A 17,022-nucleotide genomic window follows, 5' to 3' on the forward strand; every position below is an offset into this window, starting at 1 on the left:
GAAGAACGTAACCTGTCATATCAGTAAACAAAGAATATTGTGGCCATCAAGCCGTCAGCCACTTGCAGCCTTGGAGAATGCACCCTGAGGGGATTCAGGATAGAGAAAAACAGGATACTGGTCCTAGGTAGTTAAGATGTTTATCAAAGAAATGATTACAATGAGCCCAGACTCTTGCATCTTCCTGTGCATAGAAAAGCACTAAATTCATTAACTTGAGATGTCTGTTCTTTGTGATCAACTACTGGTTTGTTTTTGTAAAACTCCTAGATATCCTGGCTTTTCCCCCTACCTCTTTGGAACAGTCCCTCAGAGCTTTCTGAGAGTCTGTCTCCTGGGCTTAAGCCCTCAGTTTGTGCAATGATAAACGTAACTCTCACCTTTTCAGTTTTGTATTTTTTTTTCAGTTGACACTAGTCTACATTTTCTATAGCCACTTCAGCAAATTGGGTGCAGTTGGCCAAAGTTTTGTTACTTTACCTAGTTTTCCTAAAACATTTTAGAAAAGTTAAGTGCCTTAATTGCATGTGGCTGGTACATCTAGCCTGCGTTTGATACTACTTGACTCCCCCACCTTGTCTTTCATGATGTTGCCCTCTCCAGTTCTCCTACTTAATTGGACTTTTCAGTGGGATTTTCCTCCTCTCAGTCTTGGCATTGGTTTCCCTCCAGAGTTTTCTGTTCTTGGACTTGATCTTGGAGATTTCCTGTGTGCTGTCCTTGAACGGCCCTGACCCTTCTCAACTTTCACGGTTTGTGTATTTGGATGACTCACAGGCATCTTAAACCCATTATTTTCAGTACTTGTGCTCATCTCCTTTCCACCAGTCATCCAACCACTGACCACCTTCACGGCTTGCATTTCTGACTCAGTTGAAGGCACTGAAACTATTTTCCCTCCTTTCACTGCCGCTGCTCTAATTTGTGACCTTAATATGTTCATGATTTAGATACAGTACACCCCTCACTATATTAAGCAGAAAGATTTCAGTTGTTGGGAAGGCTGGAGGAACAGCTGCTCCCCTTGCCACCCTCTGGGTGATCCGGGAGCCGGGAATCCTAGCTGCTGACACCGTGTAAATTTACTTTATGTAAATTTCCTTCCCTCCGGTTCTTGCTGCCTTCAGGTTATCCTCTGCATACAGTTATTCTCTAAAACTTTGTGTTTATGTACCTTGGAATGCAAACTAAGTTCTTTTCTCAGCACCAAAGGCCACAAGAATTTGACCTTTAAAATTTTGGGCCTTTAACACCTGCCCTCATCTCCTCATCTCTATCCTGCTCTGTTGGGCGGCTGAGCGGCTGCTGCTTTTGGTGCTTGTTCAAGCTATGTGATATCTATCATCTATTCAAAACCTCCATTCCTCTGCCCTCCCTACCCCTGGCCTTTTAAGGCCGTAATAAATTGCGGTTTGGTCCGAGAAGACTACTCAGAAAAAGGCAGAACTAGCCTCTACCCTTCACTCTTCCTGAAACGCTGTTTATACTTAGTGATTAGTGCTTACTAAAAGTTTTATGGTTTTAGCTCTTAGATTTAGGCCTATGATCCATTTGGAGTTGGTTTTTTTTTTGTATTATTATAAAGGTCCATCTTCATCATTTTATGTTTAGATATCTAGTTGTTCCAGCACCGTTGGTCGAAAAGACTGTTCTTTCCCTGTTGAATTATTTGCCGTTTGTTGAAAATCAGTTGTGCATAATATAAAGGTTTATTTGTGGACTCTCAATTTTATTCCATTGATCTGTATGTTTGTCCTTTTGCTAGTACCACAATGTCTTGATTACTATTGCTCTTACTAAGTTTTGAAATTGAGATGTATGAATCCTCCAATTTTGTTCTTTTTCAAGATTTTTGTTGTTTTTCAAAATGTTTGGCTATTCTGGCTACTTTGAATTTCCATGTGAATTTTAGGATCAGCTTATGAAGTTCTGTATAAAAGTCAGCAAAGGTTTTGATAAGGATTATGTTGAATCTGTGCATCAATTTAGGGAATGTTGCCATTTTAACAATATGAAGTTTTACAGTCATAAACAGGACATTTTCTGTTTATTTTGATCCTTAATATCTTTAAATAGTGTTTTGTGGTTTTCATAGTACAGATTTTGCACTTCCTGTTATATCTAATCCAAAGTATTTTTGAAAGTATTTTTGAAAGTATTGTAAATATAACTGTTTTCTTATCTTCATCTTCTGATTCTTCATTGCTAGTATACAGAAATACAGTTGATCTTTGTATATTCATCTTATATCCTGCAACCTTTTCTGAACTCTTTGTTCTACTAGTTTTTCAGTGGATTCCTTAGGGTTTTCTATATTACAATCATTTCATCTGTGGATAAATGTAGTTTTTAAAAAATAAATCACAGTATTTTGAAACTCAAAATAAAATCATGAACATTAAACTGCAGAGCACGGAGTGGAATTTCAGAATGCTTAGCGAGGCATCATCGTTTTCCTGGGTTACGGAGGTGCATCTGTTCTTTGCAGCTCTGATGTCCTGCAAGCAGTAGGACCGGTGACTTTGTTGTGCCATTTTTCTGTACAGAAACCTATGGCTCCCCATGCTTTTCTGGCAGAAATCTAGATTCTCTGGACTCATTCTCCAGGGTGCTATCCAGTATATTGTCTATCACAGAAAGGAGATTGGAACGGTCAGCAGAGCACAGAAATCAATTGAGAGTCCTGGCTTCTCACCAAGTGTGTGTGGGCAAATTTGGAGGTGGCCCTTACCTTGTAAAGTTGCAGTTTTTTTAAGCATGGTTTCCTTCAGTTCTCTGAACATATTGGTGGTAGCTGCTTTGATAGCATTTGTCTGCTAAGTCTGACATTTGGGTCTTCTCGAGGATTTCTGTTGCTCCCTCCCCCCCCATATATGATGCTTTACTGTTTATTTGCATGCCTTATAATATTTTGTAAATTGGACATTTTAGGTATTTTATAGCAATTTTGAATGCTAGCTTCCCTCTCCCGCCTTCCACACCTTCTTGTGTTGTTTCTTGTTCATTTAGTGTCTCAGCTGGCCTGTTTTGGTGAAGCTTGTATTTTCTGCAGTGTGCATCCTCTGATGGTGCTTCTCTGAGATCACAGCCTTGGGAGCATGCAGTCACGTTGCACTACTCTCTTCAGCGGTGGCAGCATGGTTTTGGTAGGGCTCTCTAACAGCCTGTTTGTCTGATCCCCTGGTCTTTCTGGCGTCACACCCAGCAAGTATTCTCCTCTGATGGCTGGCCAGTTGCTTTACTGTTCTGAACAAAGCTCTGGGCCGTAAGTTGCCCCATAGTATGCTTCAGTTAAATTAGATGGCCTTTGTAGGGGTTGTGTTTGAGGCCAGTCTTGGAGCTGCCCTGAAGCTAGGAGGGAAAGAGACGCCTGATGCCTTTGAATTTCTCGTCTGCTTTTTGGCTTGTCTCTGTCATGAAACTACCAGCCTCACCTTAGGCTGCTCCCCACCAGGCTCCGTGGTTTTCCGCAGTGCCATTAGGCTCGAGCTTCGCTCTTCTGTGCTCCGAGGTCAGTCCTCTTAGGGATTGCCAAGAGGTTCTCTGTTCTTACCGCCTGCTGCTTTGGCCTGTGGAGAACCTCTGCTCTGTGAGCGGGGTCTTGGGCGGTGGCTGTAGCCCCTGGTCTGTGTCGTTAGCTTCTCTCCTGCATCTGCCTTGTGAACCACAGTCCCCGTGTTCTTTGCCGGCTGCGTCTGCAGTAGAGCTTCTGCCCTATGGGTGAGGTCTGGGTGAAAGAAAGGATTCCTTAGATCTCTTGGCCACATTTCCCTGGAATAGAATTTCTACAGTATGGAGATGGGAAATGCTACAAAACATAATCCTGGATTTGGAGCTGGGTGGAGTAATCAGTTAGTAGTTTGCTTCAGTTTTGTTTTCTTCACGAATATTTTGACCTGCCTACTGTACAAAGGCTGGTTCGTCTGCCTCGTGCTTCTTCCCCACTCTCCCTCTTCCTTGAAGGCTCGGCTCAGATGTCACTGGCCAGAGAGGCTTTCTCGGACCACCCGCATACCGAGCGCCTCTCCAGCCTCGCCCGGTTGCTTGGTATTTCCCTTACTGAGTTCATTTTTCCTTGTAGGATTTATCACCACCTGGCATGCATATGTGTGTATATTTGTCTACCTCTTCCAAGGAAGGTAAATGTTCCACAGGAGAAGAGACTTAGACTGTTCACTGTTGTTCACAGTTGTTTACTGTTATAATCCCTGTACTTAGGACACTATCTGGCACATAGTAGATTCTCAATAAATCTGAATGCAGCATATGAAATGACCAAAGTTTACTGCCTTCTTGCTTCACAATTTAACCTGCTTAAATTGAAAAATATCTAGAATCACCATGGCAAGTGAATTTCATGTTGTTTGCCAACTCTAACTACTTGTTGCTGCCTAGAGTGAGAGAATGAGGCTCACTGGAAAAGAAGGCAGTGATGATTTAGCAGTGAGTGGCTGTGACGGCCAGGAGAGAGGAGGACGTGGCGTATGTGCGAAGTGTTTGCCTCTCTAACTGAATGAGGCACTGAAGAACTGGAAATGGGTGCATTGTTGGTCTCCATTCTGTTGTAGGTCTCCTGGCTGGCTTCCTCCTCACCACCGGGAAGTATTTGTGGATACTTGGGGTTAGGTTGGGAAAGCCACCTGTTTACAGAATGATGTGGAAACTTTTCTGTGGAAATTCCGGTTTTAATAGATATGGCACAAATGAGTGTCCTCCAAATGCCAGGAGCAGATGGGACCTGGCTGGTGGTCAATATACCAGCTGCTGCTTGTTGCGGAAAAAATCGTCTCTTTTTCTAATATGAAGACTTTTTCTTTAAAGTTGTTTAAGAATGATTTTTGACTAATAACCTTTCTTTCTCTTCTTTCTAGATTCTTACGGAAATCTGTTAATTCTACGTTTTGAGCACTATGAATAACCACGTATCTTCAAAACCATCTACCATGAAGCTAAAGCACACCATCAACCCCATTCTTTTATATTTCATACATTTTATAATATCACTTTATACTATTTTAACATACATTCCATATTATTTTTTGTATGAGTCAAGACGAGAAAAATCAAACCAAATTAAAGCAAAGCCCATAAATTCAAAACCTGGGTCTGCATACAGATCTGTTAAGAGCTTGGATGGTTTGACTTCAGTGTTATACCCTGGATGTGATACACTAGATAAAGTTTTTATGCATGCAAAAAACAAATTTAAGGACAAAAGACTGTTGGGAACACGTGAAATTTTAAATGAGGAAGATGAAGTGCAACCAAATGGAAAAGTTTTTAAAAAGGTAACGTGACCTTTTATTGCCTTTGAATTCTTTCTGAATAAAATGTATGCTTAGGAATGGTGGCACGGGACAAGCTATTGGAATTTGCTGGTGTGGTGGGAGAAACAGGGCAGAAGGGACTAGACTGTGCTCTAATCTCCTTCTGTACCTCCGGCATGGATTTGTTCCAGACTCTCATAAAGATGTTGAGATCACCCAGTGGCGAGGGCCACTTCTGAGCCTACATGTCTACCAGGGCTTGGAATAGAATGTCTAGGGCAGTTTGGGTTTGCAAGTATATTCCCTGCTAGTTCCAGAAGCACCTGTGTGTGCTTGAGACTGCTCTGGGTTTTGGGATGCGACCTGCTGTTTCTGATTATAATGTAGGTTCCATTGGATGTTCAGTGTCTTGGTACTTGGTGTGGCAGTGCATGGTTTTTAAAAACTTCCTTCTCACAAATACAAGAAGAACTTGCCATTATTGATGTGAAACAGAGGTTAAGACATCTTTAGAGGCAGTGTAGGTAGTGGTTAAGAGCCTGGACTCCAGATCCAGACTGTGGATTTGAAACTCAGCTTTGCCACTCACTAGCTGTGTGACTTTGGAAAAGGTATTGAACCAAATTTGCCTCAGTTTCTTTATCTGTAACATGGAGATAATGATCATTGCCGACATTGATTAGCGTTTCTTATGAGCCAGGCTGTTCTAAGGACTTTACATGTATTATCTTATTTAAGACTTACAGTAGCCTTATGGATTAATGTTATGGGGATATCCCTCCCTTACAGAAGACAACGCTAGGGCACAGATGGGTTAGGTAACTTTTTCAAGGGCATTACAGCTAGCAGCTTCATCTGGGACCGGAACCTAGACTGTCTAGCTCCATACTTCTTAAACTAATCCCAGCTCAGAGAATTATTGAGAGGATTAATTGAGAGAGAGAGAGAGAGAGTGAGTGTGTGTGAAACAGTGGTGGCATCCAGTGTAAATGCTTTAATGACAGTAATTTACATGAGTGTAAATGCTTTTATTATCATCATCTTGGGAATTGAACAAGTACAATTGTCTGAGTGAATATGAAGGTTTGTATCATGGAGTCGTGCAGCTCTGTAAAGGGTGATAGGTATAGAAATGGCATGAAGATGCTGCTTATGAACTTGGGTATTTGTGTGTATATATATTTTATTGAAATATAGTCCATTTACAGTGTGTCAGTTACTGGTATAAAGCATAATGCTTCAGTCATACATGAACATACATATATTCATTTTCATATTCTTTTCACCATAAGTTACTACAGTATGTTGAGTATAGTTCCCTGTTTTTGAAGCTCCGTTAGGTGAAAATGGAAGATAAAATGTGTTTTAGAGGCAGTGAGATTGCCTGCAGTTAGCTGATAATTTGGTTAGGTTATAGGTTTAATTCCTGTGTAGGCAAAGTGGTTTTTCTCTTGTCCTCTTTCCCCAACTGCATCCTGGCTCCAGCTGCCTTTTTTCTGTCAGTCCTGAAGGAACTCTCCGACCTCGGAGGAGAGTGCAGATGCGCACAGCCTTGGAGTGAGACACTCAGGCTTCCTCCTGTTCTTGGCGGGTGGGGTTTGGGGAGGGGGTGGGACTCATGTTTAATGGAATGGTCCATTAATCTTGCCACTTCTGATAGAAATTCCAGTCATCTTCTAAAGATAAATGAGATGACAAGCAAATTAATGTCAGTAACTCCTAGAAATTAAAAAAACACTATTGTAACTCTAGACAGTAGGATCTCTGTGTGTTCCTAACGTTCAAATAGAGTGATGTTTTATCTTATTTTGCTTGGAACAGTCTTGACTTGCACCTGTTCTGACATGAATAGTGCCCCCTTCAACCTCAAGAGTGATTCGGAAAAATTCTCTGGTCACTCTACTCTTAAGACATGTTCCTTGTTTTCTTTTGCCTCATTTAAATGATTTTTTTTTTTTTTTTTTGCTAAATCAACGTAAGATCTAGCTGGGGTCGGTTAGTAGTGTTTCGCTTCATTGGAGTCATGTAGTTAAGCATGTTTGATTACTCCTCTCCTGCCTATAGATTATAATTTGCCAAACTATCATAATGATGCCTGGTTTTGTCATATTTAGTTGCTACTTTTGGCAAACCATCCTTGATTTCCATTCCCTTGCCCCCAGTTTATAGATGACCCACAGTGCTCACCACATAGCCACACTGGCCATTTGTTTTCCTGACTCTCAAGTCAGCACAGTTGAACACACTTATGTCTCGTGAGCCACGGGTAAGAATACTTAAGAGGTAGCAGCAAAGTATGTATGCAATTGAATAGTGATCAGCACAAAAGAAGCCATGGAGTTAGATGATCCGGTGGATATGGACTTTTTAAAAAAGCAATCTTTTCAAAAATGAGGCTGCTGGAGGAGAGGTCAAAGGCTCCAAGGCCCAGAGTGAATTGAAGTTGTTCAGTTACATGAGTCCATTCCACACATTTAGCAAGTAATTGCTGGGTGCCTACTACGTGCTAGGTACTGTCCTGAGCACTAGGAGACAATAATGAACAAGACACACAGGTTATTTTTCATAGGGTCTTATATTTGTATGGGAGGGGGAGAGGCAGTAAAAAGTTAACAGACTTACTAACTACTGTGAAGAAATAAAACTGGTTGGAGTTCAGGGATAGCCCCTCCGAGTAAGTTATGGTCAAGTGGAAGCCTGAAGGACACGGGGAAGCCATCGTTGCAAACATCTGGGTAATGAACCTTCTCTATAGTGGAACGGGATTGTGCAGTGGAGTGGCTCCAAAATAGGAATGAGCCAGCAGGGTGAGACACTTAGGGTGTGAAGTTCAAGACTGCATTCAGACCCTGAGGCAGTGCCTCGTTAAACTTTGTGCCCTAAGCACCTGTCTTGCCTCATCCAGGTTCCTGTCCTGGCCCAGCCTGTTTAAAGGACAGAAAGGACAAAGTTGTATTTACAGGAAGTGAGAAAGGACAGAGAGTTCGAGATGGGCACAGAGACCCTGGCAACATGTAGGGTCCTTAGGGCTTTGTAGGCCAGTGTAAGTTGCTTTGAATCCATTCCTACTGGAAAAGGAAAACACTTGCAGAGGAGTAAGCTGATACATGTTTTTAAAAAACTCATTACTGTAGGGAAAAGGGACTGTAGGGGAGTTAGAACGGGAGTTGGCCAGTTAGTGTTCATTAGTTCCCAAACTAATGGACACTAGGATGACAGGGTAGAGGTGAAATGAAATGGCTGCTTTTGAGGAATATCTGTTAGACATCTTAGTTGAATAGTCAAGTAAAAGAAGAGTAGGTTGGCTGTCCAAGTAGGGGTGGTCAAACTAGAAATGGAAACTTGGGAAGCTCTTCAAAGCAGAGTCCTAAGGAGCTAGGCTTTTTTCATGGACACTTCAACCACTGTAATACCCTGAGGGACTACAGAGGGTATGTGTACAGGTAGATGTAGGTTATTAAACTTGTTGCTAGGAAGATAAGGAAGTTCTGTTTAATTTCCAATTTCTCAGTGAGTGTGCGATAGTGTCATCACTTGGAAGTGGAGAAGGGAGGGCCAAGGTGGAGGGTATCTGAGTAGAGAGGAGGTTTCACATAGCCATTTCAGAAGGTGAGGAAATGAATATACCAGGAAAGTGTCATAGGACTGCTGGGTGGTGAGAACTGTGATTCTGGATTTAATAAGGTTCAACAGTATAGGCAGGGAACAAATAAACGAGTTTAATTGCAGGTTGAACTAACTGTAGGGACAAAGTTAGCATCAGAAACCTATTCCAGCACAAGCCAGATAAAATTATGGTGTAGGTAGTGTCTCTTAAATGTAATCTTCATGGTAAAGATCACTACTAGAAGATTCAGTGGTTTAAAGAATTAAATGAAATCCAGATTTTGGTTACATTTGACTTAAAGTCATGGCTCGGTAAGTTCTTTGCCACATGGTGGCATCCATCATATGGGTTTACATATTTGGATTTTACATCTAATGCTTTTTCAGGATACGTATATTCTCTGAAACTTACACAACTCATAATTTAGATTCTAGAATCTAAGAAATAGCTCATATTTATCTTTGGAGTGTGAAATTCTTAGTAACTGTAACCCAGTTCCTATAGTTTTGGCCAAATTCTCTTCCGTCTTCTCACCACCCCCTCCAGAGCTCCTTTTGAAGTCATTGGAGCTCCCTGTGCTGAGCATTTCATCGTGGTGCAGAGCATGATGAGAGTTTGGGACCACTGAAGTTAAATAAGTATTTTAAATTCAGTTGCCTTATCTGTCAAAGAATTTATTTCTCAAGTCCAATTCAGAATGGGACACTAGAGGGCAGTATTTATCTGTTTTTCCATTTTTATTTTCATTCAGCCTCTTTCTAGAACTCTTCTGAATGTTATGTGAGTGTTTGAAAATGAGTGTGGTTAGACAGTTATAAGGTGCGTAAGACATATGTTAATGACACAATGACATTTGGGAACTGTGTATATTTTTGCAGTGAGAGCAACTTTTTATCTTATCTATATATGATTGGGGGTTTATGGTCTGATCTAAATTGCAGAAAATTCCTAAAGAGCCTTAAAAGGGAGTTGTTAATACTGTAAGACTTGACGTTACCTGTGCTTCTGGCAAGCCGTGCCAGGAGCTTTCAGCAGAGGGGCTTTGCTGAGTGGTCGGATCCCTCCCTGGCTGTGTGAAGGGAGACTTTTGTTTACTTTGCTTATCCAGAGTTAGATGCAGCAATTCAAATTAAGTAGCCACAAATATATGTTAACTTGGGCCTGACCAGTTTCTGTGTGTTATCAGGTTGTCCTATCTGATATTAAAATCCAGGATTCATAAGTAGAGGGAAAGTAAAAATTTTGCTATCGGTAGCACTTGATACTAGGCTCAATTATAAACTAACATCTAAATTGTTTAAGTAGATGAAGTCTGTAAGTGAATTATTAATCTATATGCCTTCAGCCAGAAAATTGACCTTTAAGATCACATCAAACTCTGAACATTTTTAAAAGAAAAACAACCCCCCCCCAAATTAGAGTTTAAGATTTAGAAAAAGTTCTGAGTTGTCATAGAAGATAACACAAAATAGCTAATTTTCAAAATAAATTTTTCTCTTGAAACTCACTTTCTGGCTTTCTGTTAGAACAAAGTAGTTTATATACAAACAACATTTTGGTTTGTCGAAATTGAGAGCATGTCCCGGCTTCTTTCTAGACATTAACATTTTGGTTATGTTTAATTTTATTAGGTTATTCTTGGAAACTATAATTGGCTGTCCTATGAAGATGTCTTCACTAGAGCCTTTAATTTTGGAAATGGCTTACGAATGTTGGGTCAGAAACCAAAGACCACCATTGCCATCTTCTGTGAAACCAGGGCTGAATGGATGGTCGTGGCACAGGCCTGCTTCATGTATAATTTCCAGCGTATGTAGACTTTCCTGTCTTCTCAGTGGACTTAATGTTGTTGTGGGAGAGATGATACTAACTTTTTATTATAAATGTTTACTCTCAAGAGATTAATATTCTGATGTTAATTTTTACCTTGTATCCAATCAGTGGATAACTGTTACAACTTAGAATTATTAGAACTTAGACTCCTTCTCCTCATTATTATATTATTTAATTTCAACATTTGTAAGATTATTTTTCTTTAGATTTTTCTACTTTAGAATAAGCAGTACTGCCACTTGTTCATACTAATTTTTTAACATATAATATTTTAAATGTGACATTCAATGTGATATCTTGTTGGTGTATTTTCCATATTTTAGTATCAAGTAGTTAACAACTAAGACTTTGACATTTTAGAAGTCAGATGTAATTCCTTGCAATGTGGCAGTCTCAGTAGTATTCATAGGTGAAACAAAATAAAAATTAAAAAAATTTTAAAATGCTACATTTTAAAAATATTTGAGGGAAATTACATAAGGGTGAGTTAGGCATATGTTGATTAATATATTAAAGTAATTTATAAAAGCACAGCACAGTTAGATCACAAACTATGGATCTAACAATTTAGGGTTTACTTTGCTCTCTCATAATTCACGGCTGCAGTCAAGAGGCTTTATTTAATTTCATTTAGTACTTCCATGAAGTGTTCAAATGCATGACCTGGCCTTCTTTTCCCTGTAGTTGTTACGCTGTATGCTACTCTGGGAGGTCCAGCGATTGTTCATGGATTAAATGAAACAGAAGTGACCAACATCATTACTAGTAAGGAACTCTTGCAAACAAAGTTGAAGGTGAGGAATAGTTTTTCAATAACTGTCTCATACTTTAAAATTTTCAGTGTCATGGACTCATTATTTATACTTAGTTCTTGTATAATCTTTAAAATCTTGAATATCTTTGTAAATTTCTGGGAATATAATACTTTATTCTTCTTTAGAAAAGAAAAAGTGGATTTTATATGTATTTATAAGTAGCATGGAAAGTTATAAACTTAATTGTTAATATGTCCATGTTTAAAGTGAAGGGATTACAACTTCTTGTCTATTTTAAATAAATTTGTAATTTTTAGGGGTTATTTTTAAACTAGTTATTTCTGAAGTATTAGGTCATTATGAGTTTCAGAATTATTTAAAGGAAAAAAAACTTTATGAAACTACTAGAGAAAGGGATTTCTTTAATCTTTAGACAGCTCCCTGTGAAAACAATATCTGATTTCTTTTTTTTTTTTTAACACAAGCTCATAAGAGAATTCCCTTCCTCTCTTCCCATTTCTTTATTTGCTTTTTAGAAGCACGAAGGACATTGGGCTACCATGTAGTTCAGGCAGTGTATGTTTACATGACCATTTTGTAAGGAACTAACTTTGTTGATAAAGGATTTTATCAAAGGAGAATTGGTATACACAGTACATCTAATGTTATAAAGCGGTAGTTTAAATTTCAGATCAGTAGATTCTCCATCTGAAAAAAGGGATCTTCATTCTCACCCTTGTGTTTCTGAGGCAAGGAATTACTTTAGTAATTTGCTGACTGTGGTAAACTGCTTGTGGGACTTGTGTCCCAGACTATGTGCCAGGCCGTTTAGTGAAGAACAGTGAGGACAGTGATGACTGCTTGTGTTTTTCCAGGACATAGTTTCTTTGGTCCCGTGCCTGCGGCACATTATCACCGTGGACGGCAAGCCGCCCACCTGGTCTGAGTTCCCCAAGGGTGTCATCGTGCACACCATGGCTGCAGTGCAGGCTCTGGGAGCCAAGGCCGGCGTGGGTATGTCCTTGTGTACCTCCTGCAATGACCGTATTCTCCACGAGTGTCACAAATATTTGATTCTGAAGTTGGATAAAGTGACAAACCAGTTTTCTAGGCTATCACTTAGGGAAGTAAAGTTACTAAAAAGGAAAAATACAAGCAATTTATTAACGGTCTAAAAGTAGTATTTATTTGCAATTAATTTAAAATACTTTTTACATTATACAGTTTTCCCATTCTCCATTTTCTGATAGTTTTAGATGGTTTAAAGTTAGTCTTACAAGTAATGCCATAAACTTGGCCTTTGTGAATTGTCTGAGAGTGGTAACAGGTGGCTAGAGTGGCTAAACCTGGATCCCTCCTCTCACTCTCTGCTCCACCCCTGCTGTTTCCAGAGGGGACATCTTTCTGTCCTCTGACTAGCACGCCCAAGTGTGGTGACTGGAAATTCCTGCTCTCAAGTGTCACAAAGTGTTAGAGGATGTACTGGTGTTTAGGGATATCACAAAAACTGTTAGAATGCTGGGACTGTACTTCCTTCACAATTGGAGCCTTGGTGATTAGTTAGATGTAAGCATTCAGTTAGCTGGGAATGGGAGTTTAGCTGAGATTAATTTGGGGGCATATTGAATTTAGGTGCTAGTGCGACATTGGAATGTAGATATGTAGTGGGGAGTGGCATATACAAGTCTAGTATGCTGCAGTTGAGTTTGGAGTTAAAAGATCTAGAAGCTAGAAACAGATTTTAATTCAAGCTGTGAGTAGGTGAGGTCACCGTCTGAGAATGGTGCCTCCAGAGGCCTGAGACTTGGTCAGAAAGGAAGGAAGGAAACACATAGTGTGTGGTTCATGGAGCTGAGTGAAAGGAGCCTCTCGGTGAGGTGGGAGTCTCTAGCAGGACCAGGTGCACTGAAGGAGTTCAGTGACACAGGGACTGCAACACACCATTGGACTTAGCAGATGTCACATTAGAGAAAGCAGTTAGAAGTGGTGGCAGTGGAGAATGGTGCCAGGGGATGAAGGAGTGAATGGCAGATTAGGAAGCAAGAACTGGAATGATAACAGTTGTCAAGAAATAAATCTTGACAGGTAAGAGAGAAAGAGTTTACTTGGGAACATGTTTAAAATATTTTCTGCTGTTTAAGAAGGCTACATTCAGGGTAGTTCCAGGATTAATTCAGGCAGATGAGCATTGCTTATCCATGACCCACTTCTCTTTGTCTTTCTACTGTGTCACCTCTGTAGGATGTTGGCTGCTATGTTTAGACTTGTGCAAATGGGGCACATTGCCTTTTTTTTAATCCAGTATTCTGTGTAGCCAAGTGTGAAGCAGCTAACATCTTTTAGCAAATGTCTAGATCCTCTAGTGTAACCACCCTTATTTCTTAGTTGAGTTACTGGAATAGCGTTTTGTCTCCTGACCTCGTTTCTTCGCTTTCTTAGGTTAGGTAGCAGCAGCCAAAGTGATCCTTGTCACAGTTGATGACAAGTCCCTGCTCAAAACAACATAGCTTCCCACCCAGAGTGAAATGCAGTCTCTGAGGCTCTGCACATCGTGGTTCTGGGAGCTCCGTCACCTTCATTTCCTGCCACTTCTCCTGTCATCTTCTTACCTTGTCTTGCTTCATTTTTCTTTATAGCTCTTATAATGTTACGGATTTATGTCTGTCTGTCCCAGTAAAATATGTCTCTTATGTATAGGGACTTGATCTGTTTTGTTGACCTTTGTATGAATACAATTAATAGTTGTTGAATTGAGTTAACGAATGATTATGCAAAAAATTGATGATACAGCTAAATTTCTCTGAAGTGTGTGTGTTTTTTTTCCTTCCAATACAGAAGACAAACCTAATAGCAAACCAATGCCCTTAGATACTGCAGTAATCATGTATACAAGTGGATCCACGGGACTTCCAAAAGGGGTCATGATCTCCCACAGTAACCTTATTGCTGGTATAACTGGGATGGCAGAAAGGATTCCAGAACTGGGGTATGTCATAGTGTAAATGTGGGGTCGTCCAGTGTTTATATTGGTCGTGACGTTCACATTTGTGTCATTTAAGTAGTATTTGGTTAAATTAGTCCTTCAGAGTCTGTGTGTACAGTAGGCATTTCCTTCAAAAAAGGATATTAAAAATTACAAGAGAATTACAGTTGTGAAATTTAAATTACAGTTTATGGATATCATTGTTACTTCAAAAGTGCAAATTTTAAATGACTTTAAGTGTTTTAATCAGCTGGTGTTATTGCCTCTATAGTCATTTTTTATACCTTAATGTTATGATTCAAGTGAACAAATAATTTGCCCAGTAAGTATTTATTGGGCTTCTTTATTCAGTCTCTGGTTTTCCTTTTTAAGAGACATTCCAGCAGTAACAGGGGAGTGTGGGTATACAGGAGTGGGAAAGAAGCCGATGGAGGAGACCAGATGGGAGTTTTAGGAATGGTAAAGAGAGCGTTCCCAGAGACGGAATCAGTATTCTGATGACTGATCTGGTGCAGTGGTTAGATATTTTTGTTGCCCTTATGCGCGGAAATTATATACATGTTACTGTGGAACTGAATTTGGGGATGGAGAGAGAAATTTATAACTTTCAGAAAAAATTCAGAGCAACTGGTTTCTTCTGGGTTTGTCTCAGTTGCCCTTCATGCTATGGGAGTGGGAGCAGTTCTTAAAATATATGCACATGCATACATGTACATTTTATTACATAAGGTATAATTAACTCTCAGAACAAGAATCTCTTCTGTAAAATACACACACACACACAGACACAGACAGACACACACACACCCCCCCCCCCGATTGAGAGTCCTTCGTGTGCCTTTTAGAACCTGCTCCCCCTACAGTCACTTTCAGTAGAAACAGCACCTGACCATTATTTCCTGTATCCCCCTTTTTTTCTAGGGAGAAAGATATCTACATCGGATATTTGCCTCTGGCCCATGTTTTAGAATTAAGTGCTGAGCTTATCTGCCTTTCTCATGGATGCTGCATTGGCTACTCTTCACCACAGACTTTAGCAGATCAGGTAAAGTAGTGCCTGTAACTTGGGTTACTGAAAAATGATAATTATCTTTAACAAATTTTTCAGTCAGTATGACAATATATTGTAAGGATGACAGTTAATCATTCTAAAGGCACTTGCCTTTTAAGTGCCATTTAGAATATAAATGAATTAAAATGATGAATTTATAATGTGCTTTTTTGATTTGAGTTTTATTGAATTTTTAAAATAAGGATCACTTTATATAGATCACTTTTTCTCTCTATAGTCTTCCAAAATAAAAAAAGGAAGCAAAGGGGATACATCCATGTTGAAACCAACACTGATGGCAGCTGTCCCGGTAAGAATTGACCATTAATCAACATTGAGTGCTAGAAAGCACTTATACAACATAAATGCTAGTGGAAAAGGTATTGCTGACAAGGTATTTTATGTAGGATTTTTTCCTTGTTGATTATCTGTATTGCTTTGAGCTCTGCAGGATTTATTGTTTCGTTTTAGCTTCTTTTTTATTAAAATCTCAACTTAGTTTTAGCTTCTGTGTGATATTATCAGCTCTTTTCCTTTAGCTTCTTGCTCAGATCATTTTTGTGATTATCTGTTTGCTTTTAATAGAAACCTGAAGCCCAGCAGGAGGTTGGAGGGAAGGTTTGAGATCCTTTCCTCCTAAACAAACCAGATAATCACTGCCCAAGTTCTTAGGGAAAGTCTGGCCAGACACCAAAAAAAAGTGACAGAGATGTTGCTGCAACTTTGAATTACTCAAGAAGCACCATACATCTTAGTAATACCAGGCATAGGGACGGTCTTGGAAATAAGATCAGTAGAAATGGGACAGCAACAATTTCCTGTCTCTTTAATGTAAATTTTACGTGGCTTTCTGATTTTGCTTGAAAGTGTTATGAATTGTTATTAGATACCTAAGTGTTCACATCCAAGCAAAATTACATAGTTACTCTGAAGTCAAATATACGACCAGTAGTTTCAGTAGGCAGGTAATTTCCTTAGTAGTATCATCTTTGTGTTTCAGGTCGTTAAAGTATACGTCATAGTAACAGGCCTTGGAAGTAAAATGTAGTGCAGACAAGGAACATTTTCCTGGGTGCAGCATTAAAAATCAAACAAGCGACTAAAATAACCTCATGGTCTTTTTATGAGCAAAGAATGTGGTACTCCTGTCCTTACAAAATTATGAAAATTTTAAAGTCACTTCATATAGTTGTTCATTTATTGAGTGTAGGTTTTCAGTTCAGAATAAATAAGGTAAAGCAGTATAAAGAATCAGTAATGGCATATTATTGCCCTAATGTTCTTATATTCTCCCTCTTTTTCCATTGCTCATGAGCACCTATGGAAAATTACTTTTACTGAAATCTCATTTTTAAACTAATTGTGGCTTTACTTTATTTTATTTAATTTTTTTTGTGGTTCCATTTTGAAAGTTTATTCTTGATAGAGAGTATCTTTTAAAATGCTTCTATTGATGGAAATAGTAATCTGATGGTAAGATTTTAAGTAAGGCAACTCGTAGCATTATTGACTGTATTAACTCATTT

General features: G+C 39.3%; 1 protein-coding gene across 2 annotated transcripts in view; it reads left to right on the top strand.

Moving 5' to 3' along the window:
- The window catches only part of ACSL3 (acyl-CoA synthetase long chain family member 3), a 57,313-nt gene that overhangs the window by 29,262 nt on the left and 11,029 nt on the right, over nt 1-17,022 (top strand). For both annotated transcript variants that reach the window (XM_072961737.1, XM_072961738.1), the window contains exons 3-9: nt 4,872-5,288; nt 10,506-10,683; nt 11,392-11,501; nt 12,338-12,476; nt 14,298-14,448; nt 15,367-15,490; nt 15,735-15,806. In XM_072961737.1, coding sequence (XP_072817838.1) covers nt 4,911-5,288; nt 10,506-10,683; nt 11,392-11,501; nt 12,338-12,476; nt 14,298-14,448; nt 15,367-15,490; nt 15,735-15,806 — 1,152 coding nt within the window. In that variant the 5' untranslated portion in view covers nt 4,872-4,910. The remainder of the gene's footprint in view (nt 1-4,871; nt 5,289-10,505; nt 10,684-11,391; nt 11,502-12,337; nt 12,477-14,297; nt 14,449-15,366; nt 15,491-15,734; nt 15,807-17,022) is intronic.

Source organism: Vicugna pacos, chromosome 5, assembly GCF_048564905.1.
Source record: "Vicugna pacos chromosome 5, VicPac4, whole genome shotgun sequence".
In the NCBI taxonomy this organism is placed as follows: Eukaryota; Metazoa; Chordata; class Mammalia; order Artiodactyla; family Camelidae; genus Vicugna; species Vicugna pacos.